This window comes from Cynocephalus volans, chromosome 18 (assembly GCF_027409185.1).
Source record: "Cynocephalus volans isolate mCynVol1 chromosome 18, mCynVol1.pri, whole genome shotgun sequence".
Lineage (NCBI taxonomy): Eukaryota > Metazoa > Chordata > Mammalia > Dermoptera > Cynocephalidae > Cynocephalus > Cynocephalus volans.
The window spans coordinates 6,427,318-6,443,995 of NC_084477.1; the positions used below are offsets into that span (position 1 = coordinate 6,427,318).

The window sequence follows — 16,678 nt, forward strand, 5'->3', positions numbered from 1 at the left end:
AAACAACTCAACAGCAAAAAACCAAAATGACCCAATTAAAAAATGGGCAAAGGAACTAAACATACATTTCTCAAAAGAGGATATACAAATAGACAGCAGGCACATGAAAAACTGCTCAACATCACGACTCATTGGGAAAATGCAAACTAAAACCACAATGAGATCTCTCACCCCTGTTAGAATGATTATTATCAAAAAGACAGGAAATAACAAATGCTGGTGAGGAGGCAAAGAAAGGGGAACTCTGCTACATTGCTGATGGGAAGGGAAATTGGTACAGCCATTGTGGAAAACACTTTGGAGCTTCCTCAGAGAACTGGAAATTGAACTACCATATGACCTAGCTATGTTACTATGGGTATATACCCAAAGGAAATGAAATCAATGTATTAAAGAGACTTACACTCCTATGTTTCTTGCAGCACTATTCAGAATAGCCAGAAAATGGAAGCAACCTAAATGTGCATCAAAGGATGATTGGATTTTAAAATGTGATCTGTATACACAAGGAAATACTATTCAGCTATTTGAAAATGAAATATGTGATTTGCAGCATCATGGATGAAACAGGGCCATCATGTTAAGTGAAGTAAGCCTGGAACAGAAAGATAAATACTATAGGATCTCACTCATATGTGGAAGCTAAAAAAGAAAAAGAAAAACAGTTTTCATAAAAGTAGAAGGTAGAATAATGGTTACCAGAGGCTGAGAAGGGAAGGCAGGGTGGGGGTGGTGGAAAGAGGTGGGTTAAGGAGCACAAAGTTACAGTAGATAGAATAAGTTCTGGTGTTCTAGGTGACTAGAGCTAATAATATGAGAGGACTTCAAAATGTTCATGGAAAAAAGGAAACTAAAAATAAAAATTAAAAGTGTAAACTTTGTATCTCAACATTAACTCCATCAAGTTCAAGACACTTTTGTAAGTGATGCTACTAGCCATTTATTTCATCTCTAAGAACTGAGGGTCTTGGGAATTTACCATATCAATATAGTCTTTTTTTGCATTACTAACTGAAGAAAAATGGGTTCCTTTTAAAGATATTTTTTAAGATTAGGGAACAAAAAGAAGTCAGAAAGAGCCAAGTCAGGACTGTAAGGTGGATGCCTAATGATTTCCCATCAAAACTCTCACAAAATTGCCCTTATTTGATGAGAGGAATGAGCAGGAACATAGTCATGGTGGAGAAGGACTCTCTGGTGAAGCTTTCTCAGGCATTTTTCTGATAAAGTGTTGGTTAACTTTCTCCAAAAACTCTCATAATAAGCAGATGTTATTTTTGGCCCTCCAGAAAGTCAACAAGCAAAATACCTTGAGCATCTCCCATAATTTTTGCCATAACTTCTGCTGTTGACTAGTCTGCTTTTGCTTTGAACTGGACCACTTCCACCTCTTGATAGGAGCTTTGATTGTGCTTTGTCCTCAGGACTGTACCAGTAAAGCCATGTTTCATCTCCTGTTACCATTCTTCAAAGAAATGCTTCAGGATCTTGATCCCATTTGTTTAAAATTTACATTGAAAATTCTGCTCTTTTCTGCAGCTGATCTGGGCTTAACAGTTTTGGCACCCATCAACTGGAACATTTGCTCAATTGTAATTTTTCAGTCAGAATTGTGTCAGCTGAACCAGTTGAGAGGTCCATGGTGCTGTGAGATGTCCATGGTGTTGTGAGATGTCCATGGTGTTGGCTGTTGTTTCTGCTATTAATCGTCAGTGTTTTTCATTTAGGGCATGAACAAGATTACTGTTTGCCTCAAAAATTGGTGTGAATGGTCTGTGACTATGGGCTTTATCTCCAACATCATCTCCTACCTTCTTAAAATGAGTTATCTATTTGTAAATGCTGATTGGAAAGAGAGCATTGTCCCCATAAATTTTTCATAAACCATTGATGATCTTATCATTCTTTCACCCAAGCTTCACCATAAATACTATGTTTCTCTTGTTTCAATTTTAGCAGAATTCATGTTGCTCTAACAGTGGCTCTTTCCAAAGAGTCTTCTTAGTGCATCCTTAGTGTATCCTTCTTAGTGCCGCATACTAGATCTGTTCAGAGATGTTATAACAAGTTAGTGCAAGTTTATTTTGGTGCAAAAAAATTTGAAATTCATGCATAGTCTTATCATAATATGCATTTTCCACGAAATTTTGAAGACCACTCGTATTACATTGTATATTTCTAAGTAGCTAGAAAAGAGGGTCTTGACCATAATCACCACACACACACACACACACACACACACACACACACACACACACACACACACACAAAAGATAAATGTTTAGGTGATAGATAAGCTACCTACCCTAAATGAATAATTGTACAATGTATGCATATATTGAAACAACACACTGTATTCCACAAATATGTAGAATTTTTTACAGAGAGTTTTAAGCAAGAGAGAAGCAGGATATTTGTATTTTTAAAAGACAACGGACTACAGTGATAAGAGGATAATTTTAGAATAATAAATTGTGGATAGATTTTAGAAGACCTTAAATACCATTCTGAATGTTGTACTGAAGGCCATTCAGAAGCAATAAAAACTTTATATAATTCATAAGTGTATGAGGTATGAAGTTAAAGGCCCTCATGTCTCACCATTCCCATTTCTCACTATTAGCGAGCTCCTGTGAATTTGTCTGGGCTTTAAAAACCAAATACAAAAATATAATGGGCATATTTTCAAAACAAAATATTTAATACATAAAAAATGAACGCCATTTTAACTGCTGTGTAAAGTTCCACTGTCTATGTACACTATTGTTTCACTAATAGGGGTGTAAGTAGATATTTAGTTATATATTAGGCCTCAGTTCTTTTGCTGTTACAAATAATGCTGCAGAAGGTATCAGTACACACACACATACACACTTACACAAGTATTTCTATAATACAAATTTCCAGATATAGAATTCCTGAATCACAGGTTATGAATATTTTAGAAGTTGATAAGTCCTTCCCAATTGTCCTCCAATAGAGTTTGTCACAGTCTAAACTCCCCCAAAAGTATTTGAAAATTTATATTTTTATACAATCTGCTTAATATTTACAAATTGTGTGAAGAAAAATGTGTGACTCTCATTTTATTACACATATCTTTTATAATTAGATGTTATGTCTAGTTTCATATGTTTACTGGCCAAATTCTTCTGTGCATTGTCTATTCATACTGTTTATAGATATTTTTGCATTTAATTATCTATATCGATATGTTCTGACTTTATAATGTAGAGTGGCCATGTATCTCTGACACGTATTGCAAATATTTTCTCTAGCGTGTAATTTCCTGTTCCTTTCTGGAAGGAGTTTGATATTTAGATATTAAAGATACGATTCTATTGTATTTTTATGCATCCACTTTTGTTAATATTTTTATTTGCTACTTCTGATGTAATGCCATAATTTGAAAGGTCTTTCCAATTATAAAAATACTGCCATTATTTTTATAATTCTAATTTTTATGTTTTGGTATTTAATTCATCTAGAATTATGTTTAGTATGAGTTAAGAATCTTATTTTATTTTTTCTAGTGAAAGCTGGTGTTGCCATCAAATCATTCTTTCATTAAGAAAACCCTTCCCATTAATCTGAAATGCTACCTTTATTATATATTTATTCCTGACAGTAATCAGATTCTGTTTCTAAGCCATTCTTTTCTACTCATCTGCCGCACTAGCTCTATATTGCTTCGAGCACTACAGAATAACACTATGTAATCTATTTATTTTCGTATTTACTGGCTGCCTTCTCTGCTGGAATGTAAGATCCACAAGAGAAGGTTGTTTATATTTATCTAGGAAATTGTTCATTTTCTCTAGGTTTTCTAATTTACTGGCAAAAGTTTCTCATTCTCACTTTTAAATTTCTTATGTACCTGTAATTATATTCTCATTCTCATTTGTAATATTGTTGGCATCCCATCCCCTTGTTAGTTTGGCTTACAAGAAATTGCTTATTATTTTTCAGGTTTTGTTTTTGTTTATTTTATCTTTTAAAAAGAATGCTTGATTTTAGTTATCAAATCTACTTTCTTTTTTATTTAATTCCTTAATTTCTGCTTTTGTCATTATTGATTCTTCACTTCTGCATTCTTTTTGTAAATTTGACAGTCTGTCATCTGCTTCTTAAGTTAAATGATTAGTTCATTTATTTCCAGTCTTTCTTGTTTTCTAAACATTTAAAACTATAAAGAAGCATGAGGCTATAAATTTTTCTCTGTATGGTTTTAGCTGCATTCCAGGAGATTTTATATATAGTGTTTTTATTGTCATTATTTTTTAAGTTATGCTTAACTTTCATCTTAACTTCATACTTAACCCAGAGATTATTTGATAACGTTTTTCATCAGCAAAAGAGAGGGTGCTATGGAAATATATAGGAGGAGTATCTAATCCAGATTTATGGGATCAGAAAACTAGGTGTGGAAGAAATGACTTCTAAACTGAAACCAGGGGGATAGTGTGTGTGTGTGTGTGTGTGCGTGTGTGTGTATATATATATATATATATTAGAAAAATGAGGTCACTAGTTGGGATAGGGGATTAAGTTAGCATTCCAAACTGAGAATACAGCATGTGCAAAAATTTGGAGGTGGGAGAGAACGTGGCAAGTTTGTGGAACTGAAATTAGTTCAGTATGATGAGATAATAAATTGTGAGACACAAAGTGGCTAGAGGTAAACCTGGCTAAAGAAAAGAGGGACCTTCTTGTGAAGCAATTTGGACATAATATATAATCCAAAAACAATATATTGTTTTGCTTGTAAGGCTTTATATTTTATATATCATCATATTGTTGGTATCCTGTAATTTTTTCATTCGACATAGAGATATATTTTATTATGTCATCCGTCAACGCGTATCTCCCTTTCCACCCTGCATTTTTTTTAACCCAGTTTCATCTAACATCTTTTTTGCAAGGGGGGGTGCTGTGGGTTTTTTATTATTATTACTGAAACATAATTGATTGTACATATCTGTGGGATACAGCATTGAGTATCATACCTGTGTGCAATATGTGATGTCCAAATCAGGGTAATTAGTATATTCAACTTTACACATTTTAATTATTTTTGCAGCCCTTTACCAATTTCTCACGAACCCCACATCCACCTCCCCCTTTCCCATCTCTGTTGGCCTCAGTTCCATTCTACTCCCTTTGAAAGTTCAACGAGTTATTGTGATTTTCGTATCTTTCCTTCTTTCTTATTTATTTATTTATTTGTTTGTTTGTTTGTTTGTTTGTTTGTTTATTGGTTCCCCTTATGAGTGAAGGCGTGTGTTATTTCTCTTTCTTTGCCTGGCTTATTTCACTTAACATAATGTTGTCTAAGTTCATGCATGTTTCTGTGAATGGCAGAATTTCATTCGTTTTTATGGTAGAGTAGTATTCCACTGTGTATGTATACCACGTTTTCCTTATCCAGTTGTCCATCAATAGATATTTAAGTTGGTTCCACCTACTGGCTATTTTAAATAGAGCTGCAATAAACATGGCAGTGCAGATATCCCTTCAACATGATGATTTCCATTCCTGTGGGGATATACCCAGCAGGGGGATTGCCGGATTGTATGGCAGTTCTCTGTAGTTGTTTGAGAACCTCCATACTGTTTCCGTAACAGACTGTACTAATTTACAGTCCCACCAACAGTGTAGGAGAGTTCCCCTTTCTCTGTATCTTCACCAGCACTTGTTATTTTCTGTCTTTTTGATGATAGCCAGTCTAACTGGAGTGAGATGATATCTCAATGTGATTTTTATTTACATTTCCCTGATGCTTAGTGATGTTGAGCATTTTTTATATGTCCGTTGGCCATTTATATTTCTACTTTTGAGAAATGACTCTTCAGCTCCATTGCCCATTTTTTAATCAGGTTACTTGCTTTTTTACTGTTAAGTTGTTTGAGTTCTTTGTATATTCTGGGTATTAATACCTTGTTGGATGAATAGTTTGCAAATATTTCCTCCATTCTTTAGGTTGTCATTTTGCTCTGTTAATTGTTTCTTTTGCTGTGCAAAAGCATTTTAGTTTGGCATAATCTCATTTATTTATTTTTTCTTTTATTGCCTGTGCTTTCGGGGTCTTATTCTTAAAGACTTTACCAAGTCCTACTTCCTGAAGTGTTTCCCCTATGTTTTCTTTTAGGAGTTTTGTACTTTCAGGTCTTATAGTTAAGTCTTTAGTCCACTTTCAGTTGATTTTGGCATATGGTGATAGGTATGGGTTTAGTTTCATTGTTCAACACGAGTGTCCAAGTTTCCCAGCACCATTTACCAAAGAAGCAGTCTTTTCCCCAATGTATTTTCTTATTGCCTTTGTCAAAAATCAGTTGGCTATAAGTATGTGGGTTGATTTCTGCGTTCTTTATTCTGTTCTATTTGTCCAAGTGTTTATTTTTATGCCAGTACCATGCCATTTTTGTTACTATAGTTTTGTAATATAATTTGAAATCAGGTAGCATTATGCCTCTGGTTTTTTTGTTGCTGTGCAAGATTGCCTTGGATATTCAGGTCTTTTGTTGTTCCATATAAATGTTAGGACTGATTTTTCTATTTCTGTGAAGACTGTCATTGGTATTTTGATGGGGATTGCATTGAATCTGTAGATCGCTTTGGGTAGTGTGTGTGTGTGTGTGTGTGTGTGTGTGTGTGTGTGTGTGTGTGTGTGTGTGTGTGTGTGTGTGTTCACAGTGTTAATTTATCCAATACAAGAGCATGGAATGTCTTTCCATCTTTTTGTGTCCTCTTTAATTTCTTTCAGCAGTGATTTGTAGTTTTCTCCCCTTCCACCCTGTTGATCTACTGCATATATTTCTGATTAGGTAAGTTTGATTAGAATATAATTTATGGTAATTTGTAAAAATGTTACTGATTTATTCAGATTCCAAATGTAAGATGGACAAGCACAACACAGTCTGAACCTCCCTGACTCTATGAATTCACCTTCCTCCTTCCAGCCCATCCTAGGCGTTGTCTTTTAAAAATTAAACAAGGTATACCCCTAGAGGCTATACTTAGAGAATGTCATTTCTTGAAAGAAAGCTATGAAATCGACTAGTCAAACTGTTCATTTTACAGATATAGCAACAGAACCAAAGAGGTTAAGAGACTTATCCTCCATGACCTGCTATGACTTAGGCAGAATATTCTATTAAGGGTAGAGAATTGATTACTATCTGCTATAAGTGAAGCTGCAATGGTGGGCTATGCGTTATTCCAGTCCCACCCACCCCCTGCTCCCATTTCTCCATCTCAATTGTATTAGTCTGGTAGGGCTGCCATAAAAAGATACCATAGACTGGGTGGTTTAAACAACAGAAATTTATTTTCTAACATTTCTGAAGGTACTGTCAGGATTAGTTTCTGATGAAACCTCTACTCCTGGCTTACAGATGGCTGCCTTCTCACTGTGTCCTGACATGGTCTTTCTTCTCTGTGTGCCCAGAGGCAGAGATCCCTGCTGTCTCTCCCTCTTCTTATAAGGATACTAGTCCTATCAGATTAGAGCCTCACACTTATGAACTCAGTTAATCTTAATTACTTCCTTAAATGTCCTATCTCCAAAAACAGTCAACATACAAATTTGAGAGGGATACAATTCAGTCCATAACACACTTCCTAATAATACTATTCCTGTCATGCTCAACCTTATTATCTCTTAATACACTAATTCCAGATCTTTTTCCTATGTAAACGATGTGATGTATAGAAGTGATATGGTAAATATAAGGAGAAAATGTATTCAGGAAGAAACTGAAGACAATGAAGTGGCAAAGTAGTTCTCCAATATAATGTAATGCTACAGGTTCATGCCTGCACACTCTAATTTTCTCATATAATATAAATACTCAGTTATTATAAAACAAATGATCTTGGTTAAAAATACACTAAAATAAAATAGCATGATTTATTGTAACTTAGAATAACACAAACTTTTCTCTCTTTTTTCCAGATTATTATGGAACTATGTTGATAAAAATGGAAAATAATATAATTTTTTTTTCCAAGATTAATACTAGAGATGCAGTAAAGCTACACTTATGGGCAAATAACACAATAAAATCACTATTTTTCTTGCACTCATCTGGACAAGTATATCTCCTGTATGCTTTTGACAATGGCACAGTACAGAGACAGGATTATCCCTTAAGTCTGGAAATACAAAGTATAGCTTTCAAAACAAAAGACAAATGCCCATATGTGGCATTTCATAATAATATTGCTCGTATGTTTTACTTTTTGGACAAGACAGACACACTGAAACTTTGGGTTCAAGTAGTCTACCCAGAAAATATTGGTCTGAATATTATTGTGGAACAGTATGGCCCAAAAATATTAGTAGAGAAACATCAGATTCACTATGAAATTGCCTTTGGATACTGCACTAAAACTATGGTAAGTTAACACCTTCAATTTCTTCATTTGATTTTAATAAATATAACAGCATAATATTAACACTCTACTAAACAGATTTCTCGTCTAGTTTCAGCTGGGAAAATGTTGAGGAATGTGAGTTTTTAATAAATAATAACATGATAAGCCATTAATTCTTGTATAACAATTTTTGTTTTCCAACAACCGACACCTCTTTGCTGCCTAAACATATATTCCTTCAAAACACATTGTCAATTATATTGTTCACTTTCTGTTTTCTTTTTCTTTTTTGAATGCATGGCTTTTCTATAAACTTTTGTTATCGATTGTAGTGTAACAAACTACCTCAAAACCTAATGTCTTCAAACAACAATCAGTTCTGTGGTTCAGCAATGTGGGTTCTGAGTGGCTGCACCATTCCACAGGTTCCATCTGGGTTGATCCATGTGGCTGTGGTCATCTTGTGGTTCATCCAGGTGGGTGATCTAACATGGCCTCGTTCACATGTCAGGTGGTTGGTGCTAACATTGACTTGTTAGTCTAAGAAGCCTCAGCTGGAACACTTGCCTCTGTTCCTATGTCCTCTTATCCTCCAGGCTAGACCTGGCTTCTTCCCATGGGAATCTCAGGGCAGATGAGAGGAGAAGATACAAGGCCTCTTGAGGCCCAGGTTTGGCCACATTCTACAGGTCAAAGCAAGTCACATGGCCAAACCTAATTCACAGGATGAGGAAACAGACTCTATCTCTTATGGAGAAATAGCAAAGTCATACTGTAAAGGGACATGCATAAAGAAATGGGAGAAATTATTGTAGCCGTCTTTGCAAACCACCTACCATAACAGTATGTATTATTTTGTATATTGCTTTTCCAATTAATATTATAACATCAACATTTTACATGTTACTTCAATTTCTTCTCAAACACTGTGTAACCCAAATGGCATTTTCTATCCCACACCTCCCCTTTCTAGTCTCAGCTTTCTTAAGCGTAGGTAATAGTGGACCTCTTATCTGAAGCAATGGAATGGAGATGTTCAGTTAATTCCAAAGTCAGTTAAAGCAGAGAATCATAAACAGTGAAACCGATACGTGTGAAACATTTTACTCTAACTTAAATAAATGAATTTACATTCATTAGTCCATCTTTTAATATAGAGCCAAAGCCTTTTCTTCAGAAAAATTCCACTTGTTGTAGTTCCTCATCTTCTTTCTTATATAACCTTACTCATAATGCATAATCTCCGAGTTCCTATTTCAGTGTCTTTAAGATAAAGAAATCACTTAAAGACACTAGCAAAACAACCAAAGTTTTAGATTTTTATGATTTTTTCCATTCTTTTACTGTTAGTTTGCTCATACCTAATTCAGCAATTTCTTCAGAGACTTGCTTTATCAAAATTTGCCAGAAAAATCAACTTTGTTGTCAGGGAAACAGTAACTCAACTTTCATTTAGCACTCATTTCATCAATCCATAATACTATATTTAATGACTTAATTACAACAACAACGACAACAATAATAATAATAATAATAATATAATCTGGCATAAACACGTTTGGAAAGAAAGCTGATTTAGATTTATATACGTCTCATGGATGGATCTTAAAATATAGTGTTGAGTGAAAAATATAAGAAACTATTTGAAATCTATCTTTGTTTGTTTGGGCTTCTATAACAAAAATAGCTTAAACTAGATGGCTTATAATAACAGAAATTTATTACTCACAGTTCTGGAGGCTGGGAAGTCTAAGATCAGGTGCCAGCAGATTTGGTGTCTGGTAAGGACCTGCTTGGTCATAGACAATATCTTTTTGCTCTGTCCTCACATGGTAGAAGGGGCAAGGCAGCCCTCTGGGGCCTCTTTTATAAGGGTACTAGTCCCATTTATGAGGGTCTTCCCTCGTGATCTAATCACCTCCCAAAGGTTCCACCTCCTAATTCCATCATATTGGTGATTAGGTTTCAATACATGAGATTTGAGGGGATGCAAACATTCAGACCATGGCACTAACATGTAATAACATTTATGGATATTAGAGAAACATACACACAAATCACAAGCAAACAAAAAAACATTATACGTTTTACAAGAATACAAAGAGACCCAAAGACATATATCAGACAACTGTGCTTTTGATATACGTTATGAATGCCTACGATGCGGGAAGAAAATGGAGGGAGAAGATACAGGGAAAAGTGAAATCCAATAAATAAAATGAGGCTGAATTGATTGTGTGCCTAGAAACAAGGGATATATTAATCTAGTGATTTCTTTCCAAGAATTGGATGTATAATATATATTAGTCCATTTGTAATTCAGCCCCTCAAAATGCTAGTTACCCATCAAAATAAATGACAAGTGACAATGAAACATCAAATTTTGCATTTTTAATAAAATGCTGGCTCTATCATTTGCTACCCAATGACACTGAGCAAATTTTTAAAATCTCTCTGTGCCTTAGTTCTCTTATCTGTAAATTGGGTATAATAGTAATAATAATAGTACCTACCTCATAAGGTTCTTATGAGAATTAAATGTGTTAATATATGTAAAGGACTTAGAAAAGCACCTGGCACATAGTAAGCACTATATGTATGCATCACTACGACTACAACCACTATTACCACTACTACAACTACTGGTGAATTACAGTGTTATTAGTACATCACCCTTCTTATATCATGCAGATCAGGTCATTGTAACTTCACAGAGAAATTATTGTCTAGTATGATGTCTAGCATCATATCTAATCATTCTTTTTTTAAAAAAAAGTATTATACTCATATAAAAAGTGGATTAAATATGTATAATTTAACAAACTATTATAAACAAAACACTCATGTAATTACCATTCAAGTCAAAAAAAAAAAAAAAAACATTACAAGCATCCAAAGTCCCCCTTGTGCCTTCCCTGATCAAAATCTTCTCCCTCTTCCAAAATCTAAACAGTAGTCTGACTTTTTTGGTAATAATTTCCCTGCTTTTCTTAGATTCATCATCCCCATATGTATCTCTAAACAAAGTAGCTTACCTTTGTTTATTTTTGAACACAATATGAATGAAATCATTGCATATATATGTACACACATGCATACATAAATATATAAATGTATGTAATTGTGTCCTGCTTTTTTCATTGAATATCGTGCACGTGACAACCCATATCATTTAGCATAGCTGTAATTTATTCATGCTCACTGCTGTATAGTATTCCTCTGTATGAATGTAAAATTCTTATCCATTTTATTGTTGGTGAATATCAGGTTGTTTCTATTTGGGGAGCTATTCTGAATAGTGCTACAATGAATATTTTAGTATATACCTCCTAATGAACATATGTAAATATTTCCATCAAGTAGAATTACTATCTTTTACATGAGATTCTTGGTGAGGCTGTAAACTCAACTTACATTATAATTCTGCAACATTTTATTATGAAAAATTTCAAATATATAGAAAAGTTGGCAGCATTTTACATTTAACACCTGTATGTCCACTTCCTAGATTCTGCATTGACATTTTACTGTACTTGCTTTATTACATATCCGTGCATCTATCCACCCACCAATCTTCTTCCTATGCATTTCAAAGTAAATCCCAGGCATCAGCAAACTTCACCTAGTATTTCTAGGTATACTAACTAGAATTCAATATCTGTTGATTTTTTTTCCTTTTAAGTTATATATACGTATGCACAGAAGTTTCCTTTTAAGTTATATATACGTATGCATAACTTCTGTGCATATAAGTTATGCATACATTCACTGGTTAGACAAATGCCTGAGTGTTCCGACCTCCTATCAAGAAAGAGCATGTTATCAACCCATGTTTCTTCTTATGCCTTACCAGTCAATCCCTGTCCCCATCACCTAGAAGCAACCACTCTTGATTATTTTTTACAACATAGATTAGTTTTGCCTTTCTAGAACTCCATGTAAATGAAATCATACAATGTAAGGCTTTTATAACTCAGCATATTTTTGAGATTCATCCATGTTACTCTATCAGTGTTTCATCTCCTTTCATTGCTGAGTAATATTGCATTTTAATGAATATGCCACATTTTATTTATCCACCCTCCTTCTGCTAGATACCTGGTTCTTTGCTGTTTGATGTTATTATGAAAAGAGATGCACAAGACTTCCACAAGTCTTTTTATGGTCATGTGTTTCTGTTTTTCTTGAATAAATACTCAGTAGCGCAATTGCTAGTCATAGAGCAGAAGGTTTACTTTTATAAAAAACTGCTGGACACTTTTCCAAAGGGATTATACCATTTTTAACTCCCGCCACCAATGTACATGAATACTTCTTGTTCTACCTCCTTAAAAGCACTCAGTGTTCAGTCTTTTTAATTTTAGCTGTTTTGGTGATGTGTGGTGATATTTCATTGTGGTTTTAATTTGCATTTTCCTGATGATTAATGATATTGAGCACTTTTTCATGTGTTTACTTATTCTTATATCTTCTTTTGTGCAGCATTTATTCAAATTTTTCCCATTTTTTACTAGGATGTTTATCTTTTTGTTATTCAGTTTAGGAGTTCTTTATATATCCTGGGAGATATATGTTTTGTGAATATTTTCTCACAATTTATATTTGCCTATTTATTTTCTTGATGCTGACTTTTAATAAGTAGAAGTTTTTAACTTTGATAAAGATTTTTCATGCATGGTATTGCTTTTTGTGTTCTAAGAAAGCTTTGCCTATCCCTAAGTCACAAAAAATGTTCTTCTATCATGTCTTCTCAATGCTTTATAATTTTAACTTTACATTTAGGTCCACAATCTATCTTGAATTAATTTTTGTGTATGGTGGCTTTAGATCAAGTAAAGATTGTTATTTTCCGTTTGAATATTCAATTATTTCAGCGTTTTTTTGAAAAGATTTTCTTTCCTTCATAGATTACTTTGGCATCTTTATTGAAACTCCAATGTTCATACAAGTGTGGGCCTATTTCTGGGTTCTCTATTCTGTTCCGTTGATCTATTTGCCAATCCTTACAGTAGTCTCCACGCACACAAAGAGGTCATGTGAGTGCACTGTGAGATGGCAGCCCCTGTACGCCAAGAGAGGAGGCCTCTGTATGAAACCTGCCTTATCGGTACCTTGGTCTTGTACTTCCTAGCCTCCAGACTGTGAGGAAATAAATTTCTGTTGTTTCAGCCACCCATCCTATGTTATTTTGATATGGTAGCCCCAGTAGACTAATATACTTGCCAATACCTGGTATAGACAGTCTTTAATATTTGCCCAACCAATGTGTGTGAATTATACGAGGGTACTTCAAAAAGTTCGTGGAAAGATTCATGTTATCTTTGAATTCTATTTTTCCACAAACGTTTTGAAGTACCTTCATATTTATTTCCTATTTCCTTTTTACAATGAATCTGAAAAACTTTTAATATACTTTTTTGGCTATTTGAATTCTCACTACTATGAAATACAAATCTTTCTCAATTTTTCTATTTGGTTGTATGCCTTTTCTTTTTTTTTTTTTTTTTCTTTTTTTCTTTTTTTCTTTTTTTCTTAGTCAATCTAGATAAAGGTTTGCAAATTTTGTTGATCTTTTTAAAGAATCAACTTTTGGTTTTGTTGTTTTTCTCTATTGTTTTTTAATTCCCTATTTCGTATATTTCTGTTGTAATCTTTGTTATTTCCTACCTATATTTGCTTTTGGTTTAGTTTGCTCTTCTTTTTCTATTTTCTTAAGGTAGAAGTTTCCATTACTGATTTGAGACTTTTCTTATTTCTATATATTTTTTCCAAATTTTATTTTATTTTGTCAGTATACAATGTGGTTGATTATTGTGGCCCATTACCGAAACCTCCCTCCCTCCCAACAACCTCACATCTGTTTGCTTGTCATATCAACTTCAAAGAATTGTAATTGTTATGTCTTCTTCCCCCCACCCCCGGTTTTTTTGTATATTTGTTTATTTATTTTTAGCTCCCACAAATAAGTGAGAACATGTGATATTTCTCTTTCTGTGCCTGACTTGTTTCACTTAATATAATTCTCTCTAGGTCCATCCATGTCTTTGCAAATGGCAGTATTTCATTCTTTTTTATAGCAGAGTAGTATTCCATTGTGTAGATATACCACATTTTCCGTATCCACTCATCCAATGATGGACATTTGGGCTGGTTCCAACTCTTAGCTATTGTAAAGAGTGCTGCGATGAACATTGGGGAACAGGTATACCTTCGACTTGATGATTTCCATTCCTCTGGGTACATTCCCAGCAGTGGGATAGCTGGGTCATATGGTAGATCTATCTGCAATTGTTTGAGGAACCTCCATACCATTTTCCATAAAGGCTTCACCTTTTTGCAGTCCCACCAACAATGTATGAGAGTTCCTTTTTCTCCGCAACCTCACCAGCATTATTCCTTCATAGACTTTTGGATATTAGCCATCCTAACTGGGGTGAGATGGTATCTCAGTGTGGTTTTGATTTGCATTTCCCGAATGCTGAGTGATGTTGAGCATTTTTTTCATGTGTCTGTTGGCCATTCGTATATCTTCCTTAGAGAAATGCCTATTTAGCTCTTTTGACCATTTTTTAATTGGGTTGTTTGTTTTTTTGTTGTAAAGTTGTTTCAGATCCTTGTATATTCTGGATATTAATCCTTTGTCAGATGTATATTTTGCAAATATTTTCTCCCACTCTGTTGGTTGTCTTTTAACTCTGTTAATTGTTTATTTTGCTGTGCAGAAGCTTTTTAGTTTACATAATCCCATTTGTTTATTTTTCCTTTAGTTGCCTGTGCTTTTGGGTTCGTATTCATGAAGTCTGTATCCAGTCCTACTTCCTGAAGTGTTTCCCCTATGTTTTCTTTAAGAAGTTTTATTGTTTTAGGGTGTATGTTTAATTATTTAATCCATTTTGAGTTGATTTTAGCATATGGTGAGAGGTAGGGGTCTAGTTTCATTCTTGTGTATATGGATATCCAGTTATCCTAGCACCATTTGCTGAAGAGGCAGTCCCTTCCCCAGTGTATAGGTTTGGTGACTTTGTCAAAGATCAGATGGCTGTAGGTGTATGGGTTGATTTCTGGATTCTCTATTCTATTCCATTGATCAGTGTGTCTGTTTTTATGCCAGTACCAGGGGTGTTTTGGTTACTATAGCTTTGTAGTATAGTTTAAAGTCAGGTAGTGTTATGCCTCCAGCTTTATTTTTTTTTTGCTCAGCATTGCTTTGGCTATGCGTGGTCTTTTGTTATTCCATATAAATGTCTGGATAGTTCTTTACATTTCTGAGAAAAATGTCTTTGGAATTTTGATGGGGATTGCATTGAATTTGTATATCACTTTGGGTAGTATGGACATTTTCACTATGTTGATTCTTCCAATCCAAGAGCATGGGATATCTTTCCATCTTCTTGTATCCTCTCTCATTTCTCTCAGCAGTGGTTTGTAGTTCTCATAGAGATTTTTCACATCCTTGGTAACTCAATTCCTAAGTATTTTATTTTTTTTTGGTGGCTATTGTAAATGGGCAGGCTTTCTTGATTTCTCTTTCTGCATGTTCACTAGTGGAGAATAGATATGCTACTGATTTGGGGGTGTTGATTTGGTATCCTGCAACTTTGCTGAAATCATTTATCACCTCCAAGAGTTTTTTTGTAGAGGCTTTGGGCTGTTTGATATATAGGATCATGTCATCTGTGAACAGGGACAGTTTGACTTCATCTTTTCCAATCTGGATGCCCTTTATTTCCTTCTCTTCTCTGATTGCTTTGGCTAGTACTTCCAACACTATGTCGAATAGGAGTGGTGAGAGTGGGCATCCTTGTCTAGTTCCTGTTCTTAAAGGAAAAGCTTTCATCTTTTCCCCATTCAGGATGATATTGCCAGTGGGTTTATTATATATGGCTTTAATAATGTTGAGATACTTTCCATCTATACCTAACTTATAGAGGGTCTTTGTCATGAATGAGTGTTGAATTTTATCAAATGCTTTTTCAGCATCTATAGAGATGATCATATGGTCCTTGTGTTTGATTTTATTAATATGGTGTATCACATTTATTGATTTGCATAAGTTGAACCAAACTTGCATCCCTCGGATGAATCCCACTTGATCATGGTGAATAATTTTATGTATATGTTGCTGTATTCTGTTTGCTAGTATTTTAGTGAGGATTTTTGCATCTATATTCATCAAGGATATCGGCCTGTAGTTTTCTTTTTTGGTTGTATATTTACCTGGTTTGGGTATCAAGTTTGCTTCATAGAATGAGTTTGGGAGATTTGCCTCTGTTTCAATCTTTTGGAATAGTTTGTAAAGAAT

General features: G+C 34.3%; 1 protein-coding gene across 1 annotated transcript in view; it reads left to right on the top strand.

Moving 5' to 3' along the window:
* The window catches only part of CATSPERE (catsper channel auxiliary subunit epsilon), a 192,540-nt gene that overhangs the window by 101,324 nt on the left and 74,538 nt on the right, over positions 1-16,678 (top strand). Inside the window, exon 10 of the mRNA XM_063082895.1 lies at positions 7,955-8,397. Coding sequence (XP_062938965.1) covers positions 7,955-8,397 — 443 coding nt within the window. The remainder of the gene's footprint in view (positions 1-7,954; positions 8,398-16,678) is intronic.